Source organism: Babylonia areolata, chromosome 12 (assembly GCF_041734735.1).
Source record: "Babylonia areolata isolate BAREFJ2019XMU chromosome 12, ASM4173473v1, whole genome shotgun sequence".
Classification (NCBI taxonomy): Eukaryota; Metazoa; Mollusca; class Gastropoda; order Neogastropoda; family Buccinidae; genus Babylonia; species Babylonia areolata.
In genome coordinates, this window is record NC_134887.1 from 38,840,378 (window position 1) to 38,852,877 (window position 12,500).

A 12,500-nucleotide genomic window follows, 5' to 3' on the forward strand; every position below is an offset into this window, starting at 1 on the left:
CAGCATCCTCTCCTCTCTCCCTCTCCCTCCCATCTCTCTTTCTGTGTCTCTGTATCTCTCTCTGTCTCTGTCTCTCTCTCACCTCAAAGTCACTTTCCGCTCTCTCTCACTCTCTCTTTCACCTCTAAGTTACCTTATGGAAATCACTCCTCGTTTGTAAAACGCTTAGAGGAGCTTGGTTTCTGACCAAAGGATAGGCGCCACATAAGTATCCATATGAATATATATCTCTCTTTCTCTCTCTCTCTCTCTCTCTCTCTCTCTCTCTCTCTCTCTTTCCCCCTCCTATCTCTCTCTCTCTCTCTCTCACTTGCCCCCTCGCTATCTCTCTCTCTCTCTCTCCCTCTCTCTCTCTCCCCACCCCTCCTCTCTCTGTCTCACTCTCCCTCTCTCTCCCTCTCACACACACACCTCAAAGTCACAGTAGTTCTCCTGCTCCAGAGCAAAGATGTACTGTTTCCAGGACCAGGTGTCGTAGCCCTTGGGCCCCTTCTGCGCCAGACGGTCAAGGTCCACGTCCCGGGCCACCACCTTGTGTTCGAACTCGATGTCCGCGCCGTGCCAGGGGTTGGAGAAATTGACGTGGAACAGGGGGTCGTCCCACACGGCATCGTTGAAGAACGCTGGCAGTTCGCTGTCAGGGGAGTTAGAGACAGTTAAAGGTTAAGACTAAAGTTTAAGACTGGCAGTTAGTTGTCAGAGGAGTTAGAGACAGTTAAAGGTTAAGACTAAAGTTTAACACTGGCAGTTAGTTGTCAGAGGAGTTAGAGACAGTTAAAGGTTAAGACTAAAGGTTAACGGTGGCAGTTCGCTATCAGGGGAGTTAGAGAGAGTTAAAGGTTCAGACTAAAGGTTAACGCTGGCAGTTCGTTGTCAGAAGAGTTAGAGACAGTTAAAGGTTAAGACTAAAGGTTAAGACTGGCAATCCGCTGTCAGAGGGGTTAGAGAGAGTTAAAGGTTAAGACTAAAGGTTAACGCTGGCAGTTAGTTGTCAGAGGAGTTAGAGACAGTTAAAGGTTAAGACTAAAGGTTAACGCTGGCAGTTCGTTGTCAGAAGAGTTAGAGACAGTTAAAGGTTAAGACTAAAGGTTAACGCTGGCAGTTAGTTGTCAGAAGAGTTAGAGACAGTTAAAGGTTCAGACTAAAGGTTAAGACTGGCAGTTCGTTGTCAGAGGAGTTAGAGACAGTTAAAGGTTAAGGCTAAAGGTTAAGACTGGCAATCCGCTGTCAGAGGAGTTAGAGAGAGTTAAGACTAAAGGCTAACGCTGGCAGTTCGTTGTCAGAAGAGTTAGAGAGAGTTAAAGGTTAAGACTAAAGGTTAAGACTGGCAGTTAGTTGTCAGAGGAGTTAGAGACAGTTAAAGGTTAAGACTAAAGGTTAAGACTGGCAGTTAGTTGTCAGAGGAGTTAGAGACAGTTAAAGGTTCAGACTAAAGGTTAACGCTGGCAGTTCGTTGTAAGAGGAGTTAGAGACAGTTAAAGGTTCAGACTAAAGGTTAACGCTCGCAGTTCGCTGCGGAAGAGTGAGAGTGAAGAGGCGAAGTCATCATCATATCCACTGCGTCAACGGTGGCTCGGCATTGGAAAGCAAAAAGAATCTTCTCCGTCCGCCTTTTGGACCTTCAGGAAACCCATCCACACCTGGGAGGCAGTGAGGACAACCCTGAGTAAAATGTCTTTCCTGATGACACAGCACCGTGCCAGAACGGGGCCTCGAACCCTGATCACTGGTGAACACTGGATCACAGGTCCAATGCCTAACCGATTCTGCCAAGTCGCCCCCACAGAGACAGTGGGAGGTGTTCTATCAAATCCTGTTGCCCGGCCGACAGCAAAAACCAACTCTCCACTTCTCTTCCTCCTTCTTCCTCCTCCTCCTCCTCCTCGTCCTCCTTCTTCCTTCTCTTTCTCCTCATCATTCTTCTTCTTCTCCTCCTTCCCTTCCTCCTCCTCCTTCTTCTTCTTCCTTCTTCTTCTCTTCCTTCCCTTTCTCCTACTCCTCCTCCTTCTTCCTTCTCTTTCTCCTCCTCATTCTTCTTCTTCTCCTTCTTCTCCTCCTCCTTCCCTTCTTCCTCCTCCTCCTTCTTATCATACCTTCACATATTATGCATCACGGTACTCCCCCACACACACACACCCCTCACTCAAAAACTTACGTATTAGACACCACAGTCCACCGCCAACCCCAACCCACCTCCACCCCCACCGTGCAAGCCCACCCCACCCCCCTAACCCCCACCCTCATCACTAATCCCCTCCACCCCCCCACCCACCCCCAAAAAAAAACCACTCACGAGTTGGGCACCACAGTGTCCCAGTACGGAATCCCGACCAGCGCTCCGTGTCGTCGCAGCGCGTCCTCAAACTGCACGGTGTAGAGGCGGTGCCACTGCGGGAAGGTGGCCATGCCGTGGATGCAGCAGGCGAAGCGCTCCGTGGCCTCCGGTTGTGGGCAGAGCGGAGGGACGGCGTGGAAGGCGGCCAGGGCCTGGAAGCCGTTCGGCGACGAGTCGGCCTGCAGGGAGCGCATGGCCAGCACCAGGGAACGTCGCTCGGCGGGGCTCAGCTCCCTGACGTTCTTCCGGACCAGGTCCCGGTTGGTGTGGCCTTCGTCGTCCTGAGTGTGGCCTGGGGGGGTGTTGAGGTCAAAGCGTGATAAGGACGAGGAGGAGGCAGAGGAGGAGGAGGCAGTGGTGGAGGCAGAGGAGGAGGAGGCAAAGGTGGAGGCAGAGGTGGAGGGAGAGGAGGCAGAGAAGGTGGCGGGAGAGAAGGCAGAGGTGGAGGCAGGGGTAGAGGCAGGGATGGAGGCAGGGGTAGCGGCAGAAGTGGAGGTAGAATTGGAGGCAGGGGTAGAGGCAAAAGTGGAGGCAGGGGTAGAGGCAAAAGTGGAGGCAGGGGTGGAGGCAGGGGTAGAGGCAGAAGTGGAGGCAGGGGTAGAGGCAGAAGTGGAGGCAGGAGTAGAGGCAGAAGTGGAGGCAGGGGTAGAGGCAGGGGTAGAGGCAGAGGTGGAGGCAGGGGTAGAGGCAGAAGTGGAGGCAGGAGTAGAGGCAGAGGTGGAGGCAGAAGTGGAGGCAGGGGTAGAGGCAGAAGTGGAGGCAGGGGTAGAGGCAGAAGTGGAGGCAGAGGTGGAGGCAGGGGTGGAGGCAGGAGTAGAGGCAGAAGTGGAGGCAGGAGTAGAGGCAGAAGTGGAGGCAGGGGTAGAGGCAGAAGTCGAGGCAGGGGTAGAGGCAAAAGTGGAGGCAGGGGTAGAGGCAGAAGTGGTGGCAGGGGTAGAGGCAAAAGTGGAGGCAGGGGTAGAGGCAAAAGTGGAGGCAGAAGTGGAGGCAGGGGTAGAGGCAGAAGTGGTGGCAGGGGTAGAGGCAAAAGTGGAGGCAGGGATAGAGGCAAAAGTGGAGGCACAAGTGGAGGCAGAAGTGGAGGCAGAAGTGGAGGCAAAAGTGGAGGCAGAAGTGGAGGCAGGGGTAGAGGCAGAAGTGGAGGCAGGGGTAGAGGCAAAAGTGGAGGCAGGGGTAGAGGCAAAAGTGGAGGCAGAAGTGGAGGCAGGGGTAGAGGCAGAAGTGGAGGCAGGGGTAGAGGCAGGGGTGGAGGCAGGGGTAGAGGCAGAAGTGGAGGCAGGGGTAGAGGCAGAAGTGGAGGCAGGGGTGGAGGCAGGGATAGAGGCAGGGGTGGAGGCAGGGGTAGAGGCAGACGTGGAGGCAAGGGGTAGAGGCAAAAGTGGAGGCAGGGGTAGAGGCAGAAGTGGAGGCAGGGTTAGAGGCACGGGTAGAGGCAGAAGTGGAGGCAGGAGTAGAGGCAGGAGTGGAGGCAGGGGTAGAGGCAGAAGTGGAGGCAGGAGTAGAGGCAGGGGTAGAGGCAGAAGTGGAGGCAGGGGTAGAGGCAGAGGTGGAGGCAGGAGTAGAGGCAGAAGTGGAGGCAGAAGTAGAGGCAGGGGTAGAGGCAGAAGTGGAGGCAGTGGTGGAGGCAGGGGTAGAGGCAGAGGTGGAGGCAGGGGTAGAGGCAAGAGTAGAGGCAGAAGTGGAGGCAGAAGTGGAGGCAGAGGTGGAGGCAGGGGTAGAGGCAGAGGTGGAGGCAGGAGTAGAGGCAGGAGTAGAGGCAGGAGTAGAGGCAGGAGTAGAGGCAGAAGTAGAGGCAGGAGTAGAGGCAGAAGTGGAGGCAGAAGTGGAGGCAGGAGTAGAGGCAGAAGTGGAGGCGGGGGTAGAGGCAGAAGTGGAGGCAGAAGTAGAGGCAGAAGTGGAGGCAGGGGTAGAGGCAGAAGTGGAGGCAGAAGTAGAGGCAGGGGTAGAGGCAGAGGTGGAGGCAGGAGTAGAGGCAGGAGTAGAGGCAGGAGTAGAGGCAGAAGTGGAGGCAGGAGTAGAGGCAGAAGTGGAGGCAGGGGTAGAGGCAAAAGTGGAGGCAGGGGTAGAGGCAGAAGTGGAGGCAGTATAGGCAGAGGTGGAGGCAGGGGTAGAGGCAGAAGTGGAGGCAGGAGTAGAGGCAGAAGTGGAGGCAGAAGTGGAGGCAGGGGTAGAGGCAAAAGTGGAGGCAGAGGTAGAGGCAGAAGTGGAGGCAGAAGTCGAGGCAGAAGAAGAGGCAGAAGTGGAGGCGGAGGTAGAGGCAGAAGTGGAGGGAGAAGTAGAGGCAGGGGTAGACGCGGGGTGTGGAGGCAGGGGTGGAGGCAGAAGTGGAGGCAGGGGTAGAGGCAAAAGTGGAGGCAGAAGTGGAGGCAGAGTTGGAGGCAGGGGTAGAGGCAGAATGGAGGCAGGAGTAGAGGCAGAAGTGGAGGCAGGGGTAGAGGCAGAGGTGGAGGCAGGAGTAGAGGCAGAAGTGGAGGCAGGGGTGGAGGCAGGGGTAGAGGCAAAAGTGGAGGCAGGGGTAGAGGCAGAAGTGGAGGCAGGGGTAGAGGCAGAGGTGGAGGCAGGAGTGGAGGCAGAAGTGGAGGCAGGGGTGGAGGCAGGGGTAGAGGCAAAAGTGGAGGCAGGGGTAGAGGCAGAAGTGGAGGCAGTATAGGCAGAGGTGGAGGCAGGGGTAGAGGCAGAAGGGGAGGCAGGAGTAGAGGCAGAAGTGGAGGCAGAAGTGGAGGCAGGGGTAGAGGCAGAAGTGGAGGCAGGGGTAGAGGCAGAAGTGGAGGCAGGAGTAGAGGCAGAAGTGGAGGCAGGGTAGAGGCAGAAGTGGAGGCAGTGGTGGAGGCAGGGGTAGAGGCAGAAGTGGAGGCAGGAGTAGAGGCAGGAGTAGAGGCAGGAGTGGAGGCAGAAGTGGAGGCAGGAGTAGAGGCAGAAGTAGAGGCAGGAGTAGAGGCAGAAGTGGAGGCGGGGGTAGAGGCAGAAGTGGAGGCAGGAGTAGAGGCAGAAGTGGAGGCAGGGTAGAGGCAGAAGTGGAGGCAGAAGTGGAAGCAGGGGTAGAGGCAGAGGTGGAGGCAGGAGTAGAGGCAGGAGTAGAGGCAGGAGTAGAGGCAGAAGTGGAGGCAGGAGTAGAGGCAGAAGTGGAGGCAGGGGTAGAGGCAAAAGTGGAGGCAGGGGTAGAGGCAGAAGTGGAGGCAGTATAGGCAGAGGTGGAGGCAGGGGTAGAGGCAGAAGTGGAGGCAGGAGTAGAGGCAGAAGTGGAGGCAGAAGTGGAGGCAGGGGTAGAGGCAAAAGTGGAGGCAGAGGTAGAGGCAGAAGTGGAGGCAGAAGTCGAGGCAGAAGAAGAGGCAGAAGTGGAGGCGGAGGTAGAGGCAGAAGTGGAGGGAGAAGTAGAGGCAGGGGTAGACGCGGGGTGTGGAGGCAGGGGTGGAGGCAGAAGTGGAGGCAGGGGTAGAGGCAAAAGTGGAGGCAGAAGTGGAGGCAGAGTTGGAGGCAGGGGTAGAGGCAGAATGGAGGCAGGAGTAGAGGCAGAAGTGGAGGCAGGGGTAGAGGCAGAGGTGGAGGCAGGAGTAGAGGCAGAAGTGGAGGCAGGGGTGGAGGCAGGGGTAGAGGCAAAAGTGGAGGCAGGGGTAGAGGCAGAAGTGGAGGCAGGGGTAGAGGCAGAAGTGGAGGCAGGGGTAGAGGCAGAGGTGGAGGCAGAGGTGGAGGCAGGGGTAGAGGCAAAAGTGGAGGCAGGGGTAGAGGCAGAAGTGGAGGCAGTAGAGGCAGAGGTGGAGGCAGGGGTAGAGGCAGAAGTGGAGGCAGGAGTAGAGGCAGAAGTGGAGGCAGAAGTGGAGGCAGGGGTAGAGGCAAAAGTGGAGGCAGAGGTAGAGGCAGAAGTGGAGGCAGGAGTAGAGGCAGTGGTGGAGGCAGGGGTAGAGGCAGAAGTAGAGGCAGAAGTGGAGGCAGGGGTAGAGGCAAAAGTGGAGGCAGAGGTAGAGGCAGAGGTGGAGGCAGGAGTAGAGGCAGAAGTGGAGGCAGGGGTAGAGGCAGAAGTGGAGGCAGGAGTAGAGGCAGAAGTGGAGGCAGGGGTAGAGGCAGAAGTGGAGGCAGGGGTGGAGGCAGAAGTGGAGGCAGGAGTAGAGGCAGAGGTGGAGGCAGAAGTGGAGGCAGGGGTAGAGGCAGAAGTGGAGGCAGGGGTAGAGGCAGGGGTAGAGGCAGAGGTGGAGGCAGGGGTAGAGGCAGAAGTGGAGGCAGGAGTAGAGGCAGAGGTGGAGGCAGAAGTGGAGGCAGGGGTAGAGGCAGAAGTGGAGGCAGAGGTGGAGGCAGGGGTAGAGGCAGAGGTGGAGGCAGAGGTGGAGGCAGAAGTGGAGGCAGGGGTAGAGGCAGAAATGGAGGCAGGAGTAGAGGCAGAGGTGGAGGCAGAAGTGGAGGCAGAGGTGGAGGAAGGGGTGGAGGCAGAAGTGGAGCCAGGGGTGGAGGCAGAAGTGGAGGCAGGGGTAGAGGCAAAAGTGGAGGCAGAAGTGGAGGCAGAGGTGGAGGCAGGGGTAGAGGCAGAGGTGGAGGCAGAGGTGGAGGCAGGGGTGGAGGCAGAAGTGGAGGCAGAGGTGGAGGCAGGGGTAGAGGCAGAAGTGGAGGCAGAAGTGGAGGCAGAAGTGGAGGCAGAAGTGGAGGCAGGGGTGGAGGCAGGGGTAGAGGTAGAAGTGGAGGCAGGAGTAGAGGCAGAGGTGGAGGCAGGAGTAGAGGCAGAAGTGGAGGCAGGGGTAGAGGCAGAAATGGAGGCAGAAGTGGAGGCAGGGGCAGAGGCAGAGGTGGAGGCAGGGGAAGAGGCAAAAGTGGAGGCAGGAGTAGAGGCAGAAGTGGAGGCAGAGGTGGAGGAAGGGGTGGAGGCAGAAGTGGAGGCAGGAGTAGAGGCAGAGGTAGAGGCAGAGGTGGAGGCAGAGGTGGAGGCAGGGGTAGAGGCAGAGGTGGAGGCAGAAGTAGAGGCAAAAGTGGAGGCAGAAGTGGAGGCAGGGGTGGAGGCAGAGGTGGAGGAGGAGGCAGAGAAGCAGAAGAAGAAGAAGAATGAGGAAAAGAAGAAGGAGAAAGATGAGGAGAAAAGAAGGAAGGAGGAGGCGGGAGGGTGGTGAAGGAGGAGGAGGAGAAGAAGGAGCAATAGAACAAGAAGAAGGAGAAGAAGAAAAAAATAGGAGGAGGAGGAGGAGGCTGAGGAGGTGGATGAGGAGAAGAAGGGGAGGATGCCCGCATCTTCTCCACACACACATGCGCACGCGCATGCAGGCACGCACACACACACACACACACACACACACACACACACACACACACACACACCACACATGCTCTCTGCACTCACCGTCCCCAGGTTGGAAGATGATGGTGGGTTTTCCCAGCAGCTTGGCATCCACGTAAGAACCGTTGAAGGCGTGGATCTTGATTTCCAGGTCGAAGTCCGCAGCACTGTCAAGGCGGAGACCCAGCTTGCGAACTGTATCCGAGATGTCGAACCTATGGACAGGTAGACGATCAATCAATCAATCACACACTCTGTCAATCACTCAATCACTCACTCACTCAACCAATCAATCAACCAGCTTGCGAACCATGTATGAGATGTCGAAGCTATTTGGTATTTTCAAGAATGGAACACCGATTGAAATCACCCACTCAATCAATCAACTAATCAATCAATTAATCAATCAGCTTTGGAACCGTGTCTGAGGTGTCGCGCCAGAGGACAGTTAGACAATCATTCACTCACTCACTCACTCACTCAATTAATCAATCTATCTGTCTATCTATCAATCAATCAATCAGTCAACCAGCTTGCGTACTGTGTCCAAGATGTCGTACCTGAAGACATGTAGACGGTCAATTAATCAATCACTCACTCACTGAATCACTCAATCAATCAGCCTGCGAACCATGTCCAAGATATCGTACCTGCGAACAGGTAAGCAGTCACCCTCTCAATCAATCAATTAGTCAGTCAGTCAGTCAGCATGCGAATCATGTCTGAGATGTCGTACCTGCGGACAGGTAGACAATCACCCTCTCAATTAATCAATAATTATTAGTCAATATGTCAGTCAGCTTTCGAACCGTGTTTGAGGTGTCGAAGCTATTTGGTATTTTCAAGTACGGAAAACCGATTGAAATCACCCACTCAATCAATCAATTGCTCAATCAATCAGTCAGCTTGCGTACCGTGTCCGAGATGTCGTACCTGAAGAAAGTTAGACAATCAATCAATCAATCAATCAATCAATCAGTTAATCAACTTCCCTACTGTGTCCAAGATGTCGCACCTGAAGTCATGTAAACAGTCAGTTAATCAATCAATCACTCACTCAGCCAATCAACTTGGGAACCTTGTCTGAGGTGTCGAAACTATTAGGCGTTTTCAAGTAAGTTACACCAATTGAAATAAGGGCAATTTTTTTTTTCTAAAGCGAATTACGAACGAGAAGAATGCTTTAATCGTGCCTTGTATTCAGTTATACCATACACAAACCTATCACTGGCTGCAATGTTGACGTCGACAAACGCACGTCATCACAAGTGACTGAGAGCGTTGATGTTTTTGACTGTTTGCATTCGTTATCAGTTGTTTCGCTTGTTAGATTAACGAATTCTTTTCTTTTTTTTCACGAAGTCCATTAAGTAATTTTCTGTAATTGTATTTACTCGAATGCATACTCTGATTAACAAACTCTTCAATCACCGATATGTGTGACAAAATTCCTTCTGATTTCCTCGACAACAACAACGCTGACAAGACAAAACTAAAAACACGAAAACTCTACAAAACCCTCCAGCTAACTATACTACCACTACTCACTTGTAAAGTCTGTCAAAGGTGTAATCACTCACCACGCTACGAAACCCTCTAGTAGTACTACTACTACTCACTTGTAGAGTTTGTCAAAGGTGTAATCACTCACTACGCTACTAAACCCTCTAGTACTTCTACTACTACTCACTTGTAGAGTTTGTCAAAGGTGTAATCACTCACTACGCTACTAAACCCTCTAGTACTTCTACTACTACTCACTTGTAAAGTCTGTCAAAGGTGTAATCACTCACCACGCTATGAAACCCTCTAGTAGTACTACTACGCAACAAAAACCTCTAGTACCACTACCACTACTCACTTGTAGAGTCTGTCAAAGGCGTAATCACTCACCACGCTACTAAACTCTCTAGTACTACTGCTACGCAACGAAAACCTCTAGTACCACTACCATTACTCACTTGTAGAGTCTGTCAAAGGTGTAATCACTCACCACGCTACGAAACCCTCTAGTAGTTCTACTACTACTCACTTGTAGAGTTTGTCAAAGGTGTAATCACTCACCACGCTACGAAACCCTCTAGTAGTACTACTCTTACTTGTAGAGTCTGTCTAAGGTGTAATCACTCACCACGCTACGAAACCCTCTAGTAGTACTACTCTTACTTGTAGAGTCTGTCAAAGGTGTAATCACTCACCATGCTACTAAACCCTCTAGTACTACTACCACTACTCACTTGTAGAGTCTGTCAAAGGTGTAATCACTCACCATGCTACGAAACCCTCTAGTACTACTACTACTACTCACTTGTAGAGTTTGTCAAAGGTGTAATCACTCACCACACAACGAAACCCTCTAGTAGTACTACTCTTACTTGTAGAGTCTGTCAAAGGTGTAATCACTCACCACGCTACGAAACCCTCTAGTAGTACTACTCTTACTTGTAGAGTCTGTCAAAGGTGTAATCACTCACCATGCTACGAAACCCTCTAGTAGTACTACTACTACTCACTTGTAGAGTCTGTCAAAGGTGTAATCACTCACCACGCTATGAAACCCTCTAGTAGTACTACTACGCAACAAAAACCTCTAGTACCACTACCACTACTCACTTGTAGAGTCTGTCAAAGGCGTAATCACTCACCACGCTACTAAACTCTCTAGTACTACTGCTACGCAACGAAAACCTCTAGTACCACTACCATTACTCACTTGTAGAGTCTGTCAAAGGTGTAATCACTCACCACGCTACGAAACCCTCTAGTACTACTACTATTACTCACTTGTAGAGTCTGTCAAAGGTGTAATCACTCACCACGCTACGAAACCCTCCAGCTAGCTACTACTACTATTCGTACTCACTTGTAGAGTCTGTCAAAGGTGTAGGGCATCTCATACTCCCCACCCAGCACGGCAAACCTCCCAGCCGGGTGGTGACAGCTCCTGGAGTGGGTGCCCGTAGCCACACACACGTCGATCTCCACCACCGCCGACATCCCGATTCCGTGCAACAGGAAACCCGCGAACATCCGGTCTCGTGACCTGCGTGCGCGAGGCGGTTATTATTATTATTATTATTATTATTATTATTATTATTAGCGTTTTGTTGTGGTGGTAGTAGTTGTAGTTGTTGTTGTTGTTGTGGTGGTTGTGGTGGTGGTGTAGTGGTAGTAGTAGTAGTAGTAGTAGTAGTAGCAGCAGCAGCAACAACAATAGTAGTAGTAATAGTAGTAGTAGCAGTAGTAGCAGCAGCAGCAGTGGTAGTAGTAGTAGTGGTGGTAGTGGTGATGTTGGTGGTAGTTGTAGTTGTGGGTGGCAATTCCAACAGTAGCAGCAGTAGTAGTAGTAGTAGTACTATGATTAGCATGCTGCTGCTGCTGCTGATGATGATGATGATGATTTATATTCACATTTATGTGGAGTGATGGCCTAGAGGTAACGCGTCCGCCTAGGAAGCGAGAGAATCTGAGCGCGCTGGTTCGAATCACGGCTCAGCCGCCGATATTTTCTCCCCCTCCACTAAACCTTGAGTGGTGGTCTGGACGCTAGTCATTCGGATGAGACGATAAAACGAGATCCCGTGTGCAGCATGCACTTAGCGCACGTAAAAGAACCCACGGCAACAAAAGGGTTGTTCCTGGCAAAAGTCTGTGGAAAAATCCACTTCGATAGGAAAAACAAATGAAACTGTACGCAGGAAAAAAAAAAATTGCGTGGCGCTGTAGTGTAGCGACGCGCTCTCCCCGGGGAGAGCAGCCCGAATTTCACACAAAGAATTCTGTTGTGATAAAAAGAAATCAAACACAAATACAAATGGGTTTTTTGGGGGTTTTTTTTTTTTTTTGTAGCGCCAATCTTCAATCAGGTGTGTAAACGCTTGTTGAAAAAAAAAAAGTGTCCATATCATCCGTGTTTGTATAGCGCTTAGAGCTTGGTCTCCGAGCCAGGATCGCCACTGTATCTTATCACCATCATCATTATTTGTATTTGTATTTCTTTTTATCACAACAGATTTTTAGGTGTGAAATTCGGGCTGCTCTCTCCAGGGACAGCACGTCGCTACACTACAGTGCCACCCTTTTTTTTCTTCTGCGTGCAGTTTTATTTGTTTTTCCTATCCGAGTGGATTTTTCTACATAATTTTGCCAGGAACAACCCTTTTGTTGCCGTGGGTTCTTTTACGTGCGCCAAGTGCATGCTGCACACGGGACCTCGGTTTATCGTCTCATCCGAATGACTAGCGTCCAGACCGCCACTCAAGGTCTAGTGGGGGGGGGAGGGAAGAAAATATCGGCGGCTGAGCCATGATTCGAACCAGCGCGCTCAAGATTCTCTCGCTTCCTAGGCGGACGCGTTACCTCTAGGTCATCACTCCACTCATAATCATGAGTTTTATCTTTCATCCCTCAGAATCAGAGCGCTCTGCTGAGCCTGCATACCCACCTCTGCTTCTTCAGCACCTCTTCCAGCTGAGGGAGGGTCCAGGAGTTGAAGTTGAGGTTGTCGTAGTGGTAGTTGAGGTGGCTGCTGTAGTCCCAGACGTCGGCGGGCCGGCTGTACAGGTGGGTCAGGCCGAAGTGGTTGATGTTGGTGTCGTCGAAGGGGTGCAGGGGGGAGGCCATCAGATTCAGGGCGCAGTCTGTCTCGTCAAAAGGCAGACCTGCACGGGATACACGGTCGTTCAAACACACACACACACACACACACACACACACACACACACACACACACACACACACACACACACACACACACACACACACACACACACACACACACACACACACACACACACACACAAGTTAAAGGACCATATGTGTGGGCAAGACTAGGCGAGGCGTACCGTGGCGTGGCGAGGCGAGAGGCTTGTTCATTCCATGTGAATTGATGAAACATTATACCAAAACATG

The 12,500-nt window shown here is 52.5% G+C and overlaps 1 protein-coding gene across 1 annotated transcript in view; it reads right to left on the minus strand.

Annotated features, from left to right (window-relative positions):
• The window catches only part of LOC143288605 (hemocyanin 2-like), an 86,820-nt gene that overhangs the window by 38,765 nt on the left and 35,555 nt on the right, over positions 1 to 12,500 (minus strand). Inside the window, exons 22-26 of the mRNA XM_076597257.1 lie at positions 12,034 to 12,250; positions 10,453 to 10,632; positions 7,653 to 7,804; positions 2,294 to 2,627; positions 412 to 634 (exon numbers count right to left, since the gene is read on the minus strand). Coding sequence (XP_076453372.1) covers positions 412 to 634; positions 2,294 to 2,627; positions 7,653 to 7,804; positions 10,453 to 10,632; positions 12,034 to 12,250 — 1,106 coding nt within the window. The remainder of the gene's footprint in view (positions 1 to 411; positions 635 to 2,293; positions 2,628 to 7,652; positions 7,805 to 10,452; positions 10,633 to 12,033; positions 12,251 to 12,500) is intronic.